A 21142-nucleotide genomic window follows, 5' to 3' on the forward strand; every position below is an offset into this window, starting at 1 on the left:
CTTCATCTGATACCAAATATATAAACTTCCACTTATCATTCTGAATTAAAGTACAACTTCTATAAAGTTTACATATTTTAACAACTTAGTACACAAATAGAAATCAGTTTGTACAGTTAATATTTAACATTTCATAAACTAGAATAGTGATGAAGTTTATGTATCTAGATACATTGCATTAGTGTCTTTTGAAATTCCTCTTTGTTAAGTACTCTACTGCTTTCACTGACTGTCCCCCACCCCCAGTTAGTAAACTTTCCACTGGCCTTGTTGGTTGAATTAACAATACAAATACCCTCCCTAAAAAGCTAATAGATCTTCAAGTACCTGTGTTATCACTACTCAAACATGTGAGTGAAAGTGATAACTGGGACACCAAAAGCTTTCCACACACAAAGTAACACAATGACACTTTGACAAAAGTTTGGATCATTGCTTTTTGCCTAACAGTCCTAAATTTGTACATTGCTTATTTCAACAACACGTATCATTATTTTACAAGTATACCTGTGAGAAAGAAAGAAAATAACATTCAGACCATGAATAAGCAGAAATAATTCCATAACAACTAAAGTTGGAACAAGTATCTTACTTCATTTTGTTGTCCAGCAGCATTGAGAGGTTGAGCATGATTTTGTTCCAACCACTGTGGTGCTCCACCATGGACTATTTGTTCTCTCAACCACACAAGGCTGATAAATGCACAAAGAGTGCACGTCACCACAAAACAACCCTGCAAACAATCTGCCAATAAATTTTCCCTATTAAAAAAAAAGTTACACAATTATTTTCACAGTAACAAAAGCAATTTAAAATGAGCTCATCTACATTTCCAGTAAACTATCAACTATTCAGAAAACTAGACTATACAAAATGATTCATTTGTTGAAGGCTCCAGATAGCTGAAGAATATTAGGGAATAATGGAGAATATGACATGTTGCATTCATTATATTTGTATGGCTTCATCTACTCTTTGAATTTTCAGATATTTCAACAGGTCTATGGTCCAGACACTTAATCTTATAGTCTCAAGCCTAACTGGTACGGTTTATTTCCCAGGGAAGTATCACCTACAGTGGATCATAATTCTAGGGGAGTGTTTACCTAAGGTATATCAGATACTTAGGACTTGTGTGAGTCCAGGGTAAGTTTCCCTGGTACTGAATGTAAGCCAGACCTTTACCTTTTCTGGACTTCAACAATCATAGAAATAAAAAGGAAACACAGAAATCAAACAAAGGTCTGAGCCGGGCAGGATCCAACTTTTCTATTACTTTTACTTTACTCATTCGTATTATTTTATCTATTTCGACTTCATTACTGCTTTATCTTCTAACATGCCCTTTATTTATATTCCTGTCAGGACTTCATGAAAAAACTTCCATATTTTTCCTCTTGAGAGGACGTTAACATTTTAACTTCCATGAATTTTAAAATTCATTCCCTTTTCAATTTCCACTTCATATACAGTGAGAAAAACACAGAAATTAAATTTTATAAGAGGTAGTCTTGTCCATTAGATGTGTAAGTGCTAATTCATGATCACGGGCAAGTCACAAAACTTACTTATCAGAACTTACGTATCAGCTTCCTTGTCTGTAAAAAAAGGTTATTATCAATAGTTCCTATTTCACATGGTTCAAATGAGATATAGAAAACAATTTCCAAACTTTAAATGTCTATGTGTCAGGTTTTTTAAAAATTTATATCAAACAAGTATACTTAAGAAACATATTTCTGTTCCCACTCCAAATTCAGTTTAATAAGTTATTGTTGCTAAAATATTGACTTTTCAGATTGTGGAAATTAGATTTAAAGTTCTAAATGCAGTGATCAGTTTTTAGCTATTTTAAAAAGTATGGTTGCCAGATGCAAGGGGCCTAGAAAACTCTGGGTTAGTCTAAGAAGAATAAAGCTACAAGTCTACTAAAAGTTTAAAATACTATGCCTTTCCTATCTTTTCCTTTTTGAGTTAATTGCATGGAAATATGTGCTTTTAGAGGATCTCTCAATGCATCGTTCTAGATATATCCTTTTAATCTCCTTTTTAACATAAGGAGTAGTAGAAAGAGCTAAGAAAGGCTAAGTGTAAGGAACAAGAAAATGTGAAATGGGCAAAACTGTGTGAAAGTTTTTAATGAGATTAACAATTTACATTGCTTCTAAGTCTATTAACAGAGAGCCAAGTGATCTCTCTTCTATTTTTAGCAAGTTACAAAATGCTTTTACACATTAGAATTAAGAAGCACTGAGACAACTAGGTGAAATGTTATCAGAGATCATATCCTAAATGTCATAAAACAGACAAATGTGATATACTTGAATTCAAAGGTAACTGCTGTTTTGTTGGGGTTTTTTACTGTTTGGTTTGTAAAGGCATTAATGAATTCAACATGAACTCACTGTGCAAATTAATTATCCCATTCAAAACAAATCTTAGGTTATACAACCAACCTTTAAATATGTAGCTTTAAATGGAGTATCTTGTATAAACAACATATTCCTAAAGTTACAAATCTAATTTAGAAATCCTTCTGAAGAGTATGATAGCTATGCTTTCAAAGATAACAGAAAGAGCTATAAAAAGTATGCCTTCCCATAGGGTAAGGAAGAAATCTTAAATTTTAACATGAATATAGGAAAAAAAACAAATGAGCAGTAAAAATGAATCATTTGAATCAAGCACTTTTTCCATGTCACATTGGTTTACACTTACGTTGAAAGCATATCTAATGGCAGTGTCAATAGTGAGCTCACAGAGCCAGTAAACAAGCACTTGTAGATACGGCCTATGCAAAAAAAAAAAAAAAAAAAAAAAGTACTATAAGTGGCAACTTTTAGAAAGAATTTACAATGCTTACATTTGCAATTACTGAGCACACATTAACTTACATTCTCTATGAAGACATCAAAACCTGAGATTGGATCAAAATACAAATACCACTAAATTTGTTTTAAAATATAGTCTGTCCCTTAAATTACAAGTAAATCAGAACTACTTAAATTCAAGCAAATCACATAATTGCTCAAAGTCCAACCTCACACCCTAGAATTTCCCACTACCTATCTGATGTAAGTCATCTACACTACAGAATTAATAAGTCAAATCTTCCAAAGAACATCTGCATTTCACTATGATAGAACATAAGGATATTTTTGTTGTTGTTTTTGGAAAGGAGTGAAGGGCAAGGGAAAGAGGAGGTTTTCCTGCTCAACCTGTCTATTTGGGGGCACTATCCCGTCTACTTCAGTGGTCACCCATATTCCAGATTTCATCTTACAAGGCAGTTTTAAAAATAAGGCGGAAAAGAAAACTAAACCCTAGAGGGTGTGGCATTAGCTTAATAAAAATTTGAAATCTGAGGATAATTACAATATGACTGAAGGACTTAAGATCATCATTTGTCTAGCATCTGAGTTTAGTCTTTAGATTCCTTCCTAAATAATAATAATTATTCTACATATTTTGTTCATTTTTCTTTCCTAGATTCTCTTTGGGAAAAGTCTACCTAGATTAAACTGCCAAAAATGAATTCCTAATACAACTTTTTTTTTTAAGCTAAATTTCTTTATGTTTAAGAACATTATAATATTATATAATCATTAAAAGATATCACATGGAATAATGATGCAATGGCATCTATTATTATGCAATATTTAAGAAATCCAGCACTGAAAAAGTAATACTTACATGCTGTAAGAGGTACAACTCCCAACCATGCAAAGGCCACAAGTGTATAGTGAAACCAGTAACGTATTGCTGTGCCAATACTTGTAACCAGTCCAGCAAAAATATCTTGGATTGGTAGCCTTGAAGGCATATCTGGGGAATAAACTGAAAGAAAAAAGTAGAACTCATAAAATTTGTAGTTAAAAAATGGCTACTTAGCTGAGCTAAAAGAACACTATTTGAGTACAACAATGTAAATAACATTAATATTGAAAGGCCACAAAACTCTAATAAAAAAGTCAATGTTAGTACCTTATGATTATTATTAAAAAACAGATCCAATCCTCCTTTTTGTTAAGAGCTGATAAACTTACTGGGAAATGTATTTTGTTATTGGGACTGAATATCTAGCAGAAAGCATATGTTGTATCAAAATAAAATGTATCAATATTTTAATTATTTATGTCATGTATATAAAATAGATATGTATATCATAATTTCTATGACAGCATACTTTTCTTAATAAGACATTTCAGTAAATAGTTGTAATGAATGAAATCAAGATCACAATAATTCATTTACCCCAAAACACAGAATCTCAAGGAAGGAAAAGTAAGGAATCCAACCAATATCTAAGCAGAAATCCCCACTATAAAATAATTCAAAAAAGTGATAATCCAGAATTGATTAGTAAACATCCAACATCCAGGAACTCCATACCTTAAGAGATAGCTCATTATATTTTTTTTTAACAACTTCTGTAATTAGGAAGATTGACCTTATATTGAGCCAAAATTAGCCTCTACATCTCCTACCCTATGCCACTACTTCTTATTTTTAGTGTCAATTACAGATGACAGACAACCTTTAAACACTTAAAGATACCCAACATGTCAGACATGTTGAAGATACTGAGTATGTCTTCTCTTCTCAAGGTTAATTATATTAAATTCTTTCAATCAGTCTTCATACAGTAGAGTTTGGAGTCCTTTCAATATGCTACATGGCTTCCTCTATATACATTAGTTTTTCAATGTCCTTCCTAAAATGCGACAGCTAGACCTAGACATAAAACTCCAGATTTGGCCTAAACAGGGAGAACAACGAGAATAACAAACATCTCATTTACTTGGCATCTGACTGCCAGAAAGAGCTGTCATGAAAAAATACTACAGATTTCCTGCAGAGAGAAAGAAATAGATCACAAAATTATGGCATGGAGCTATATAAAGGATAGCAGTAAGAGGAACTTCAACTACCTAGAAATCTGTTGGAATATTCTCTTGCAAAACTAAAGCAACTAGGGGCAGCTTGGTTGCATAGTGGATAGAGCATTGGCCCTGGAGTCACGAGGACCTGAGTTCAAATCCAGCCTCAGAAACATCATCACTAGCCTCACCAAAAAAAAAAAAAAAAAAAAGAATGTCAATCTTTAGGGGCAGCCAGGTGGCACAGTGGATAGAGCACCAGCCCTGAAGTCTGCAGGACTCGAGTTCAAATCTGGCCTCAGACCAAAAACTTGACACTTACTAGCTGTGTGACCCTAGGCAAATCACTTAACCCCAATTGCCTAAAAACAAAACTAAACTAAACTAAAGTAACTATTAATTTCTGGGTCCATCTTAATGATGTCATCCTTCCAAAGAGGGGGATTATCAAGGAAGGGAGCTTCCAGTTCTGAACCAAATTCATGTCAGAATGGAAGAATCAGATGTTAAAGCAGAACTGATTGGAATCTGGGAGGAAGGGAAGAAAGAAGACTTCATCTTAGGATATGTGACTGAAAACAAATTGGAAATAATCTGACATGTAACCCAGATTTGGGGAGAACATGTTTCAAAGGATTCAAAAGGACAGGATCAAGCAAAACCCAGGAAAAGAACTAAGAAATGTACTTTCCTCCTCTTTTTGCAGAAGTGGGGAATTATGTGTGTGGAATGTTGCATATAGTCAGACCATCTGATGTGCTAGATGGCTTTGCTGAAGTGCTTTTTTCTCTTTCTTCAATATTTGTTACAAGGGATGATTTACAGGGTAGGTAAAAGAGCAGTATTTTGTAATACAAATGATGGTGAAAAAATATAGCAATAAAATAAAATTTTTTGCTTTTTGAAGAAAAATAAAATACAATCACATGGCTTAAAATTCCCTGTGTGAAATCAAACCAGGAAGAATGAGAATAAAGAATGAGAACCTCTTAAGAATGAAATTCTAAAAGAATGAGAAGTAATTCCATGAGGAATAAAGGGAAGAGATACCCACAGGAAACAACATGGAAGCATCAAGGACTTACTGATCAACTCATATTTTAAATTCATAAGCACAGATGACGGAACCAAGGTAATTAAAGTATAGCATGGCCCTACAGAAGTCTAAGGAATGCTAAAGCTCAGAATGAAGTTTACATTTAGTAAAAAATTCTAAGAAAAATAAAATGGGGTAAAGAAGGTATTTGATTTTTAACTCCGTGGAAGAACAGAAGAAAAACAAAAAAAGGACAAGAATGCTATTTGGGACGATGGGGAAGGTAACAAAAAGCTACGGTATGGCAAAACAAATTTTTCATTTCCTTCTATCTTCTCTGAGAAATATCAAAAAGGATAAAATAAAAATTCTTAACAGAGAATGAAACCTAAGATAAACAAGGATATAGTAAGAAGGCAATTGGTTAATTCAAATTCAGTGTCCCAGAAAAACAGCACCCTTACTACAAGTAAATGTGACAGAGACCTCTGCTGCACCTGAGCAACATGACAGTGGACTAGACATTTTCTCCCATGACCTCTCACACTTCTCCAAAAAGAAATTATATTCCAAAGATAAAGCAACTTCAGCTGTTTCCATTTAGGACACCCAGAATCCAAAAGAAGGCTAAAAAAACCCAGAAACTGATGCTCACCCTGAGTTCACTCAGCATCTCTCCATTTCCTCTTGCACTATTGGTAGCAAGACCACACTTGCAGACCCAAGGACATCACCAAAACCCCCTCTCACCATTTCCTTCATTGCTTTGACATCATTAATGGTGAATTTTTGCTAGAGCCTGTGCTATTCAACATTTTTTATCAACAATCAAGGAACAGATGGCATACTTTTCCAATTTGCAGATAACACAAAGTTAAGCATAAATATGTTAGCTAAGAATAGGTAACATTTAAGAAGACAGAATCAAGATTCAAAATAATCTTGAAACATATTGTTGGGCTAAATCAAATAAGATAAAATTTAATAGGATAAAATGTAAAGTCAAGTTAAAAAAAATTATAAACTTCAGAAGTATAACATGGGAAAAGTATGGCTAAATCCCAGCTTGTCTGAAAAAGACTTTGGATTTAGACTGTAAGCTCAGTAAGGCAATGCGATATTGCAGTCAAAAAAGGTAACAAGATCTTAGGTTACATTAGGAGAAGCACAGTAGCCAAAATTAGGGAGGTGATAATCCCACTGCATTTTGCCCTGGTCAGACAACATCTGAGATGTTACCTTCAATATCACCTTTTATGAAGGTCAGTGATAAGCTGGAAATTATCTACAGGTTTGGATAGCAATCATGTTTATGAATGGCTTCAAGATCATGCCACATGAGGATCACCTGAAGTAACTACAAATATTTATCCTGGAGAGGCTATCCTATTCAGGTACAGATTAAACTAGATATCCTTAGAACTACCTTCCAAATTTGAGATTCTGTAGTAACTAGGTGTCAAAGAAAAAAACATTCTAACAAAAATTAAGGGTGTATATATTTTTACAAGTTTCATAAATAATGAAGCTCAGTAGTTTAGGTTTTTAATTTGCTATAGGGCCAAAAGACCTATTAATTTTTTAAGTTGCAAGTGACAATTTTTCAGTTCTCAACACTTAATAATAAATTGACCTTAGTGATGCTGATCACTAGATTTCAGTGATAGAAGGGCTATGAGAGTATAATCCAAACAACTTATTATGAAGATGAGGAAACTGAGTCCTAGAGTGTAGTGATAAGTGGCAGAGCCAGAAGTCAAATCCAGTTCACCTCACTTCAGTATATGAATTTCCACAGATGATAATATAATTATACTTTGTCTAAGAAATGAGAAACTTTAATTTATTTTTCCAGTGGAAAAAAAATACAAGGTCAATAATATTTATTTCTACTACACATACTTTAGTGACTCAAAGTACTCAAAAAATTTAACCCTTGCAAAGTTTATGGCCCAGAAAAAACATACACATACACCCACACATAAATTTAATGGATGTTCCTATTTCATTACAATTACTTAAAAAGTGATGGTATGGGGGGAGGGGTGCTGATTAGTTGACCCCATACCTTCCTTTCAATGGATAAGGATAATAAAGTATATCAAAATTTCATTAAATACTGAAGTACAATTTGGACTCTTTGAGGGTGAGTATTGTACTTTTGCCTTTGTATATTAAGCACTTAGATTAGCTCCTTAAACTTGGCAGGCACTAAATGTTTGTTGAATTTAATTCAATATTCTAGATGTTTAACTAAATAAAGACATAATAGATTTGGTAATATAATACAGCAAATACGTGATGTTTTTAAAAACAAACTAGGTAAGAAGAAAAAGGAGCTCAGAATACTTTTTATACTAAAAATCAAAGAGTAATGAAATATGAAAGGACAAGAACAGGATAAAGGAAAAGGAAAGGAAGGGATAAAGGTTTTAATATTGTAAGGTTCAAGTTGAAAGTTGCAAGGATGCAATACACGAAAAGGCAGTAAAAGTTGTTAATACTATAAACTTACTTGGTGTGAAAGCAAATCTGTGTTTGCATAGTTCACAGTATTCTTTTCTGCTGTGTTTCAACCACTGAACTAAGCTGAAATTAGAACATAATATTTATAAATTATAATGCAGAAATAGTACATTTTTATATAAAATACATGTTAAAGTTTAGGTTTATAATAACTATAATTTTCACTTTTTCACAAAAAGCTTTCCCTGTCTTCAAAACACTACATTTAATTTTGACATCTTGTATAACTACATAACATTTTGCATAACTACATAATGATACCAGAGGAAAAAATGGAATCTTGCGGGTAAGAGTTAAAGAGAGAGGAAAAGTATCTTCCTCTACAGGGTAGTCATAGAGGGGTGTGGGACTACAGGGGTACTACAAGGCAGAAAGGACTGTCCCAGGAAAGAAGCACAAACTCCCACCTCCTCAATTGAATATGTGCCAAGTGCTAGAGTTTCCAGTTAAAGATTTAATGGTAGCTTCAGTGATATAGTCAGAAGAAAAAGCCATTGAAATGAAAACCAAAAAACCATAAAGTTGGTTTTATATTAATCAACAAGCATATTAAGTACCTGCTATGTGCCAGGTGTTAAGGATAATATAAGAATGAAACAGCTCATGTCTTGGAGGAGCTAATGTTTTACTGGAGGGGTCAGAGAATGTTCATAAATAAGAAATTACACACAACTTGGGAATTAAGAAAGGCTTCCTCATGTAGAATGTAGCACTTGGGCTGAGCTTTGAAGGGAGCTGGAAATTCTAAGAGGTAGGAAGGCAGAATGCTCCAGACATGGGGGCTGGCCTGAAAGGAACTGAGGCAAAAGGTGTAATGTTGTACCGGGAAAACAGCAAGTAGAGGCCAGGTTGGCTTAAGCACAAAGTGCATAATGGCAAGTAATATATAATTATGTACAAGTACCAAAACTACTTCAAGCAAAAAAACAAAAACAATCTGGCCTCAGAAAAACTTCAATGGACTAATAATACCGAATTAGATGCTCTCAAATGTTTCATCCAGCGCTATAATGTTCAGAATCTTTAATTATTATTTTCTTCCCCAACAACTATCTTTTGTTTCTTTAACTAAAGTTCCTATTTCTTATTTTTTTTTAAAGTTCCTATTTCTTTACGACACTTTAAAATTTATTTGAAGTAGGTAGTTATTTTCAATTCCTCCAATTAACTAATGAGGGATCCTAAGTAAGTGTTATTTCCATTATACCACTGTTTCCTCTACATTACCTAGTGTCTAATGCTAATAATATTAATTCTATACTCATTATAGATTTGTAAAATTCATCATCAAAGAATGTGTCTGTTTTCTTGTTCAAACCTGTGATATTTGTACTTGTACTTGGAAAAACTGTGCAATTCTTACTCAACTAGAGTAGACCCAAAGCAGGGCAACTAAGAAACTGGAGGGCATGCTATATGAGAAAAGAACAAATAATTATGACTCTTCAGTCTGCAAAGGCTGAAAGGGAGATGAGTCAAATTTTTTAAATTCTTGAATTTTATTGATAGGACAAATATTGACAAGTTTATCAAATACTAAAAGACAGACATACCTAATGTAATTTCCTAATGAACATTATTTCAAAATAATATCAAATAATCAAAGTATGGTATTTCACTGTGGAGACACTATTGTAAATGGTGGTTGTCCCCTCTTATCACAAATCCCAAGACCCAGGGGTTACTGGAAGAGAGTAGTTTCTGAAGCCAATCAGAAAACTGTTGTTGGCCCAGCCCAAAGGAAGTCACTACTACAAGCAAATGAAAAGCAGAGCTCCTATTTAAAATAATGTTCCTAGCAATCATTTATTCCTCTATATTGCTGTTCTGGCAACAAAGTTTTTTACAGAACCAATGACCAATACCAGTCAAGATATGCCCACAGTAGATATAGAAAACACTCTGAAATTTGAAAGAGTCTAGTACATATAAAAATTCAATAAACATTTATTTGGCACTAATTATTTATTTTGCACCAATTAATTTTGCAGGGTACAGTGCTAAATACAGAGATAAATTAGACACTGTCTTATCTTCAAAAAGCTTTTAATTTCTTATTGGTGCACACATACTACTTTACCCAGCAGGTAGTCAACACACAGAATTCCTTACCTCCAACAGATAGTAAAAGCTGAAAATATAAATTCAAGAAGTATTTAGATAAATACATGGATGATATATCCATAAAATTTTATTAGGGAAGTTAGCAATTAGGGGGCATAAAGCTAATCTTTAAGATGTTTTTCACAAGATTTTCATGCTTTCCCTCAAAACATCATATAATATCATTGTTAGAATTACAAAACTGGGAAGAAAGCATCACTGTTGGGTTCCCTCCTCCTTAGGAATAGGAAATCTTCAAGCAGAGGCTGGATGACTGCTTATCAGATCTGTCACAGTCGGGATTCTTTTCACATATGGGTTAGACTAGATGGCCACTGATGTCTCTTCCAACTCTCAAATTTTTTGATTTTTGCCTAATTCTAGATGGCATTTATGATATCAAATTGTTCTCACTGATCCTATCTTTATATCCCCAATGCCTTGCACGGAGACATAGCACAGAGCAGATACTCTATAACTACTTATTAGCTACTGGGTACTGAGTATACAGTTATTGAGTAACTGTTATTTCATATGAAATGAACTGATATCACTGAATCCTGCTTAATAGTCCTCCTCACGCAGCTTGACATAAGGAAGCAAATATGACTCCCCTCCACGGTCCTTCCCATCTGTAAAGTCAAGCTGTATCTTGTCATGCCCAAAATGTTACCCATTTTTTGAACCCTGCCTGACTGAAGTGACCTTGTTCATGTCCTTGCCTTAGTCTGTGTGCTATAACAGGATGCCTAAATTCAGACATTGTGGAAAAGTCTGGATATAACAGATATCTGACCCCTATAAGAATGTAATGCTTTTCTCTTCCTATTCATTGATGTGTGTGTGTGTGTGTGTGTGTGTGTGTGTGCGCGTGTGACACTTTAAAATTAATTCAGTGGGTGGAAATTTTCTCATGAAGAAACCTACTTTGCCAATTGGCTAACTGCTTAAAATAAACTGAGAAAAATCTTACCTAAAAGACAAAATAAATAAAGTGGTTTTAAGTCCATGACACTAATTATATTTAGTCTATATTCTTTTCTCCCTATGAAAATCTGGGATGCTTAAGTAGCTAAGTTTTTTTTTTAATCCCAACAGATAATAATATTGAAAATAAAGGGGTTTATACAATCAAACACCAAATTATACTAGCATTAAAAATGAGTTTTGAAATGTAATTTCTAAAAAGTCTACTCACCATTCCTGATGGATAAATTTAATACTGCCAGTACATACACACGGATGATATAGCGGTTTCTCAGGTGTTCCTTCTGATCGACACACCCTACATATGTCTGTTAATCAAGAATAAAAACTCATTCATCTTTGGCTCAACCATCTTTGTAAAAAGAAATAAATCTAGAAATGTTATAGCACATTAGGAAAGGAATTATGCTATAAAATAGTAATAGGCTGGCATGCACATAATTAAAATTTTTGAAATCTGACTGACACTAAAATATTTATTCCTTAATGAAAATCTGACTAATTCATGAGAACAAAATAACTAGATTCAACAAAGAATTTAACATAGGTAAGGGCAGAAATTGCACCTTCTGTTTATATATCTACTATCCAATAATGGTGTATTTACAAAAAGCTGCACAGGGTATGAAAAAAAGCAAACTAATACAGCGTCAATGGACAAATATAAGGAAAGTTTATTTGATGACCTATCTGATAGAATAGCAGTAGCTATAGTTATTTGGCATATTATACACAAAAATGTAACAAAAGAAACTCATTTTCTGATGCTAGCCTCTCTAAAAGCACAGGAAACTAATTAAAGAAAATCATAGCTTATCCTTATCTGAAATAGTGACTTCTGCACAGATAATGTCTCTAAACTTTAGCAACTTTTTGAGTGAGTAAAAATATATTATACTCCCAAATATATATCAAACAAACTTTATGTATATTAATTGGTAATAAGAGACTTTTTGGGGTCAAATTGTTTCTCTTCTCTTAAAATCTAATAAAGAAGACTTCGTAATGATGGTTAAAAGTCAGTTACCCAAATTGGGGAGTTAGGAAGGGAGGCAAATCCTGCTTTACTTTTTTAAAAGGATTTCTACATTGAAATTTCAAAAAGAAAATCTTTAAATGCATCTTTCCTTTTTAATCCCTTGAAATGCTAGAGTTGTATTTTCATTCAATCTGTATATGTTGAAGATTTCATTTATAAGATATCTCCTATTATTCTTTAATTCAAAAGTTCTCCTTTTTAATTTCTCCATTCCTTCTGCAGAAAAATGCAGTTAGCTTTCCAATACAAAACTATAGTGACTTGTGATTTCATTAATTAGAATTAAAAGAAACCTTGCAGATCTGGTCCAATTGACTAACTTGATTATTTTCATCTATAAAATAAAGGATTTGGACTAGTTGACCTCTGCAAATGCTGCCAGTCTTATATCTAGTATCAATAAACCACTCAACTGATGAACATTTATTAATCACCTATTATATGCTAGATTCTAAAGATACAAGTCAAAGAATTAAACAACCCCTTTCTGAGAATTCTATGATCCTATGTATGTATGTCTTCCATACAATTCAATTCAGCAAACAATTACCAAGTGCCTACAGGCTGAGGCTCCAGAAGAAAGTAAGACACTAGGTTTAAGACATATAAAAACATACCCAGGACATGTTTTGGAACATAAATGAGTATAAGGCCAACACATTGGCACAGGAGACTTGAAGAAGAGATCATTTCTAACTAGAGGGATCTAGAAAGGCTTTAAAGAAGGCTACATCTTGAAGATTTCAACAATCAATCAAGTATTTATTAAATAACTATTAAGTGCCAAACACTTTATTAGATACTAGGGATACAAAGACAAAAATGAACTAGTTGGGGCAGCTAGGTGGCACAGTGGATGCACCAGGTGCGCTAGATGGAGCACCAGCCCTGGAGTCAGGGGAATCTGAGTTCAAATCTAGCCTCAGACACATGACACTTACTAGCTGTGTGACCCTGGGCAAGTCACTTAAGCCCACTGCCTAGCAAAAAACAAAAAATGAAATAGTCCCTGTGCTCCATAATTGTCCACAAAAAGAAAGTTCGGACAAAGATTATGGAAATTATCTTCAGTTTAAAAATTTAACTTAGTTTCATCTGGGACAAACAAACAATTTCTCAACCAATTCACACAGTTAAAAGAACATAAAAAGGTTTGTTTAATGCATTCAAGGATCAAGTGCCTATTATTATCTGCATGTGAAGGAACTGAATTAAGCATAAAATGAGCCTGTGACTTGCATCATTATCATCACCACCACAAAAAATTTTTAGTTAAAAGTGGAATGTTTAAATAAATTATCACTGAGCCTCTTCTTGAAGACCACCAGTAATGGAAAACTCCCTACCTTTCAAAAACACTTATATCACTTTTGGATCTAATTATAAGGAACTTTTTCTTTATATTGAGTGAAAATCTAACTTTCTTTGACTTCCAAACACTGGTCTTGGTTATACACTCTGCGGTCAATTAGAACAAGTTGAATCCTGTTCCACATTGGCAACCCTTTAAATTCTTTCAAATGATCCACGTATGACATGATTTTGAGTCACTACCTACCTCATCCTGGTTTTCCTCCTCTGGACAAACTGTATTAATGTTCCATTTAAAATATGGTGTACAGAATGTGGAAATTTATTTTGCTTGAATATGCATATTTACCACAAGGGTTTTCTTTTTCTTTTCTTTGAAGGAGGTGGAGATAGATTTTAATTGAAAAAAATTTTAAATGTAGATGGCCAGAACTGACCTCAATACTCAAGTTGTGGTTTGACCAGGTCAGGGAAATAAAGACTATCATCTCTTTCTACTATACTACACTGCTTCTCTCTTTAAAAATAATCTGGTACAGGAAGATTAATACCACTAAAATTATATATAGACATGACAACCTTATGACATAAAGCAAATTAGCAAATCTTCCAAGATTCCCTACTCCAAGCTTCCCTAGTCCATTATCTTAGCAACACTCAAGATTAGAGCTCAAAATCACACATGACTCTTTCCTGTAAAATCTGTACCTCTTCACAATCTATAATTCTCCATTAGAAAGAACAGCACCCTGTTTTATCCAGCATCATCAGCAATGAAAATTTAAGTAAATTTCCTAGATAACTGATAAATATCATTTTAAGCAACAAATTTTGCTTTATTCAAACTGTTTTGAATGATACTTTTTCTTTTGTCCTCTTAAAAAAAGAACATAAAAATGTTTTTAATCATTCTGGGTCATAATTATGAACAACACTTATTGTGCTATGCCCCATTATAAAAATTTTTTATGCTATGTTCCCACCCAACCATCCTTTTTGAGTTTGTCTCCTTTTTAATAATATTTCTATGTTCCTTCGATGTGAACAACAATAGCTGCCTTTTGCATTCTTCACTATGCTACTACTTCAATTTGCTAGTTTTGAGCTGCCACGGACTGAGAAACCAAATAACAACTTATATGAATTAAGTACAGCAAAGTTAGTTATTGAGATGATCGATAGCTACAGTAAAGCTCATATACAACCTCAAAATCAACAGCATTTCTAAATAATAAGAACAAAACCCAAGAAACAAAAATAGAAAGAGAGATCCCATTCCAAATAACTGTAAAATGCATAAAATATGGAGATCAACCTATCAAGGTACACAAAAGACTCATAAGATTAATCTACAAAGTGCACCTTAAAGAAATAAAAAACAACCTAAATAGTTGGAAGCATATTCAGTGCTCATAGCTAGACCATGCCAAAATAATAAAAATAACAATACTACCAAAGTTAATTTACATTTTAATGTTATACCAATCAAACTACCAAAGATGTAGAATTTGATAAAATAATAACAAAATTCATTTGGAAAAACAAAAGATATAGAATAGCAAGGGAAAGAAATACAGACAAAAGGGAAAAAGGACTTCCAGACTTCAAACTAGATTATGAAGCAGCAGTCATCAAAACCATCTGGCATTTGTTAAAAAAACAGAGAGACACATTTATGGAACAAACTAGACATGAGAGAATCTGAAAAAATAGAAGTCAATAATTCAGTTTTCAATAAAGTAGAAAATTTTAATTCCCCACCCCTGACCTAAGCAAAACTCCCCATTAAATGAAAACAGCTGCAAAATTACAGTCTGGCAGAAATTAGAATTACATTATATTCCACAATACATTCTAAATGGATATGTGACTTTAATATTAAAGATCATACTACAAAAAAAAAATTAGAAGAGAAACAGATCATATATCTCTCACAACTAGGGGTTGGAGATGTATTCTTAATCAAATAAGAGAGAAAGAGAGGCAAATGAAAGATTAACTAGATAACTCTGATCACATGAAATTGAAAAGCTTCTGTACAGACAAAGTGAATGCACCTAAGATAAGAAGGGAAGGAGTCAAAAGGGAAAATATTTATATCAAGTTTCTCTGAAAAGGGTTCGGCATCCAAGATAAATAAAGAATTAACAAATATATATGACTAAATGCCACTCCCAATACATAAGTAGTCAAAGGATATAAACTTTTAAATAAAGAATTGACAAGTATTGACCACTACATGAAAGAATGTGCCAAATCATTACTAATGAAAGAAATGCAAATCAAAACAACCCTGAGGTTTTACTTCACACTCTGTAAAATTGCAAAGATGACAAAAATAGCAACAGTCAATGCTGGAGGGATTGTGGGAATAATAGTCACACTAATATACAATAGGAACTGTGAAATGTTACAAGTAATTTGGAATTATGCACATAAAGTGACTAAATGTCTATACTCTGAACCAGAGACTCCATTACTAGGCTTATACCTCAAGAGAATCATTAATAAGAAGAAAATTCCCACATACACCAAAATATTTACAGCAGCACATTTTTGTGATAGCAAAGAACTGGAAATAATGGCTAGACAAAAATTAAATTTTTTTCCATTTGCATAAAAAACTTTCTTTAATGTTAATTTTTTAAAACTTTGAGTTCCAAATTCTCCTCCTCCTGCCTTCCCCACCCCCCCTCATTGTGAAGGCAAACAACTTGACATAGGTTATACATGTACAATTGTGCAAAATATTTCTACATTGGTCATGCTGTGAGAGAAAACACAGAAAACATAATAATAAAGTAAAAAAATATGCTTCAATTTGCATTCAGACTCCATCAGTTTTTTCTCTGGAGATGGATAACATTTTTCATACGTCTTCCAGAAATGTCTTGGATTACTTTATTGCTGAGAATAGCTAAGTCATTCAAGGCTGATCATAGTACAATATTGCTGTTACTGTGTATGATGGTCTCTTGGTTCTGCACATTGCACTTCTGATCAGTTCGTGTAAGTCTTCCCAGGTAATTCTGAAAGCATCCTGCTCGTTATTTCTTACAGCACAATAGTATTCCATCACGATCATATGCCGTAACTTGTTCAGCCATTCCCTAATTGATAGGCATCAAAACTTCCAATTCTTTGCCACCACAAAAAGAGCTGTTATAAACTTTTTTATACATAAAAGTCTTTTCCTTTTTTAAAAAAATCTCTTTGGAGGGACAGCTAGTGGCACAGTGGATAGAGCTCTGGCCTTGGAGTCAGGAAGACCTGAGTTCAAATCCAGCCTCAGACACCTGACACTTAGTAGCTGGGTGACACTGGGCAAGTAACTTGACCCCGACTGCCTCACCAAAAGGCAAAATAAATAAATAAATAAATAAATGAAATAAAATCTCTTTTGCATCAAAGGATATGCAGTTTTATAGGCCTTTGGGCATAGTTCCAAACTGCTCCCCAGAATAGGTGGATCACTTTACAACTACACCAACAGTGCATTAGTGTCTCAATTTTCCCACATTCCCTTTAACGTTTGTTGTTCTCTTTTTAATCAAGCTAATAAGTGTAAGGTGGTACCTCAGAGTTTTTCATTTGCACTTCTCTAATCAATAGTGAATTAGAGCATTTTTTCATATGACTATAGGTAGCTTTGATTTCTTCTTCTGACAACTGCCTGTTCATATTCTTTGGCCATTTATCAATTGGGGATTGACTCATATTCTAATTTGACTTAATTCTCTATACATTTGAGAAATGAGGCCTTTATCACAAAAACTTGCTGTAAAAATTTCCCTCCAGTTTTGTTTTCCTTTTAATTTTGACTGCATTGGTTTTGTTTGTACAAAACCTTGTTAATTTAATGTAATCAAAATTATCCAGATTCCCATTCAGTTTTCTCCAGAGGTCTACCATATTTAACTTTTCTAAAATTCTAGTCATCTCCTTAACTTCTTTTCTTGTTATTTTTTAGTTAGATTGATCTAGTTCTGAGAAGGTAAAGTTGAGGTCCCCCAGTAGTATAATTTTATTGTCTATTGCCTCCTGTAACTCACCTAACTTTTGGGTGCTATACCATTTGGTGCATATATAATGAGTACTGGTCTTATGTAATTGTCTATGGTACCTCTTAGCAAAAAGTGGTTTCCCTGTTTAATTAGATTTATTTTCACTTTTGCTTTGTCTGAAATCATGATTGCTATTCCCACTTTTTTTATTTCAGCTATGGCATAACTGATTCTGCTCCAGCCCCTAACCTTTACTCTGTGTGTGTCTCTCTGCTTCAAGTATGTTTCTTGTAAACAACATATAGTAGAGTTCTGGTTTTTAAATTACTCTGCTATCCACTTCCATTTTATGGGCGAGTTTATCACATTCACAGTTATGATCACTAACTGTGCTGTGTATTTCTCTTCATCCTATTTGTCCCCTTTATCCTCTTCTCTCTCTGGCCCTGGCCCTCCTCAAAAGTGTTTTGCTTCTCTAGGCTCCATTCTCCCTAGGCCACAAGGTCCAGCTCCCAGGAGTTCTGTTCACCCCAGCTTACTGTCTACTCCTAGGTCCCTCCCACAGTCTTTCTGTATAGAAGGTCCATCTTGTCTCCATTAAGAGGCTTAGATTCTTAAAATCTAGCCACTTCTGGGATTCTTATAATCTAGCCACTGCTAACTCATGTTTAGACTCCTTAAGAGTCTGCCCAATATGACAGATGTTCTAATAAACCTTGTCTTTGGCTGAAAGAAGGCTTGGGTCAAATTCTTTCGGGCAGGACTCACATATTGTGATTTTGGGGTCCCAGCACCCCTGAACCCCTAAACTGCATCAGCACGAAGGAACCTGTTTGGTGTGTTGCATTGTGTTACCCCAATAAATGCTTTTACTTGAAAAAAAGTGTTTTGCTTCTGACCAGTGCCTCCCCCAATTCACCCTCTTTTCTATCAGCCTCCCCCCACAACATCTTCCCCTTCTACTTTACTGTACGATAAGCTAGATTTTTATATCCAACTGAATATGTATGTTATTCCCTTTTTGAGCCAATTCCAATGAGAGTAAGGTTTAAAGTGTTGCCCACCACTTCTCCATCTTCCCTTCCACTGTAAAAGCTTTCATGCCTCTTTTTGGTGAGATAATTTTCCCCATTCTACCTCTCCCTTTCCCTTTCTCCCAGTGCATCCCTCTTTCTCACTCCTTCACTTTATTTTTTTGGATATCATCCCATCGTGGTCAACTCAAACCTGAGCTCTCTATGCATACTCCTTCTAACTACCCTAATAATGATAAAGTTCTTAGGAGTTACAAGTATCATCTTCCCATGTAGGAATGAAAACAGTTTAACCTTCAAGAATCCTTTACAATTTCTCTTTCCTGTTTCTCTTTTTATGCTTTCCTTGAGTCTTGTATTTGAAAGTCAAATTTTCTATTCAGCTCTGGTCTTTTCATCAGGATTGTTTGAAAGTCCTCTATTTCGTTAAATTTCCATTTTTTTCCCCTGAAGGATTATACTCAGTTTTGCTAGGTAGGTGATTCTGAATTGTAATCTTAGCTATTTTGACCACCAAAATATCATGTTCTAAGATCCTTTAATGTGGAAACTGCTAAATTTTGTCTGATCCTGACTGTGGCTCCAGGATATTTGAATTGCTACTTTCTGACTGCTTTGCTAAATATTCTCTCTTTGAGCTGGGAGCTCTGGAATTTGGCTATGACATTCCTGGGAGTTTCCAATTGGAGATCTCTTTCAAGAGGTAATCTTTGGCTTCTTTCCATTTTTATTTTACCCTCTAGTTCTGGGATATCAGGGCAGTTTTCCTTGATAATTTTTTGAAACATGATGTCTAGGCTCTTTTTTTGATCATGACTTCCAGGCAGTCCAATAATTCTTAAATTATCTCTCCTTGATCTATTTTTCAGGTCAGTTGTTTTTCTAGTGAGACATTTTACTTTTTCTTCTATTTTTTTCATTCTTTAGATTTTGCTTTGTTTCTTGATGTCTCATGGAATCACGAGTGTCTACTCGCCCAATTCTAATTTTTAAGGAATTATTTTCTATAGCGAGCTTCTGTACCCCCTTTTCCACTTGGCCAATTCTGTTTTTTAAGGAGTTTTTAAATCTGCTGGAGAAGAAAGGATGGAATAGGATCACTCATACATTTAGAAGGGTTTGCCTTGACAAGAAGGAGGACTACCTTCATTATTTGAGACAAGGGTGATGGAGAAGATAGTAGCAGATGCATCTGGGTGATGTAAGATGAGGATGAGGGGAGAAAAGGAAGTTCTCAACAAATGGCCTCAATTTTTTCAGTAGAAAATGAGGCAATATTCTTAGCCGAGAGGGTGGGTGTTCCAACTGAGGCACTTCCAGCATCATAAGAGTCAGATGCAATAAAAAGGGCCTCTGCATATCCCTACCATAGAAAAGTCAGCTATTATTACTAGTACTCCATGCTTTTCCTCATACTGTCACACTCCATCCCTTTTACCAACATCCCAAAAATGTCTTTCTCCACTATTTTTCACTTAAATGTTATTTCTGGTTCAAGGCCCAATTCACAAAATGTAGACTCTCAGAGCTAGTAGGAACTTTAGAGGTCATCTAGTCCAACCCATGAATGAAGACAAATACTCTTTATATTATCTCTGAAAAACTGTCATCAAGTATCCACTTGAAGTCTTCCATTATGAGGAGCCACTACCTCTGAAGGAAGCCTAATCCACTTTTGGACTGCTCAAACTACTGAGAAACCAAAATCTACTTCTCAGCAATTTCTACCCACTGGTCGTAATCATGCCCTCAGGGCTTGTCTTCCAGATATCCCTAGCTTACAATGATTGCTTTTTCCTTTTAACTTCTATAACAATTATTTTCAAAACCTCTGATATGGCACTTTAAATATGCCATCTTGCAGTGTTTTATAACTGTATACATGCCCTGTATCTCTTCAACTAAAAAATAAAAAAAAATGAAAAAAAAAAAAAACACAACTATGTATTCCCAGAACCTAACTCGGTACATATTAGCTAATTAATAAATGTGTGTGTGTACACTGATTAAAAATGATAACAAGTAACTATCATTGAAACTAACTAATAGCTATCGGTTTTCATTTCAGTCTTTAAGTAAAAGGTGATAATTTACTGGCAAAGAAATAACCAAAAATTGAGTGAGTTTTTTTTTAGATTCAAAGAAAATTTTCATTAGCAGTCATGAGAAATACTACTACTACTACTACTACTACTACTACTACTACTACTACTACTACTACT

General features: G+C 34.0%; 1 protein-coding gene across 1 annotated transcript in view; it reads right to left on the reverse strand.

The window, feature by feature from the left end:
- The window catches only part of MARCH6 (membrane associated ring-CH-type finger 6), an 87077-nt gene that overhangs the window by 40444 nt on the left and 25491 nt on the right, over positions 1–21142 (reverse strand). Inside the window, exons 2-6 of the mRNA XM_027868850.1 lie at positions 11744–11840; positions 8432–8505; positions 3694–3837; positions 2719–2791; positions 593–761 (exon numbers count right to left, since the gene is read on the reverse strand). Coding sequence (XP_027724651.1) covers positions 593–761; positions 2719–2791; positions 3694–3837; positions 8432–8505; positions 11744–11840 — 557 coding nt within the window. The remainder of the gene's footprint in view (positions 1–592; positions 762–2718; positions 2792–3693; positions 3838–8431; positions 8506–11743; positions 11841–21142) is intronic.

Source organism: Vombatus ursinus, unplaced genomic scaffold (assembly GCF_900497805.2).
Source record: "Vombatus ursinus unplaced genomic scaffold, bare-nosed wombat genome assembly UNPS02014791.1, whole genome shotgun sequence".
Classification (NCBI taxonomy): domain Eukaryota; kingdom Metazoa; phylum Chordata; class Mammalia; order Diprotodontia; family Vombatidae; genus Vombatus; species Vombatus ursinus.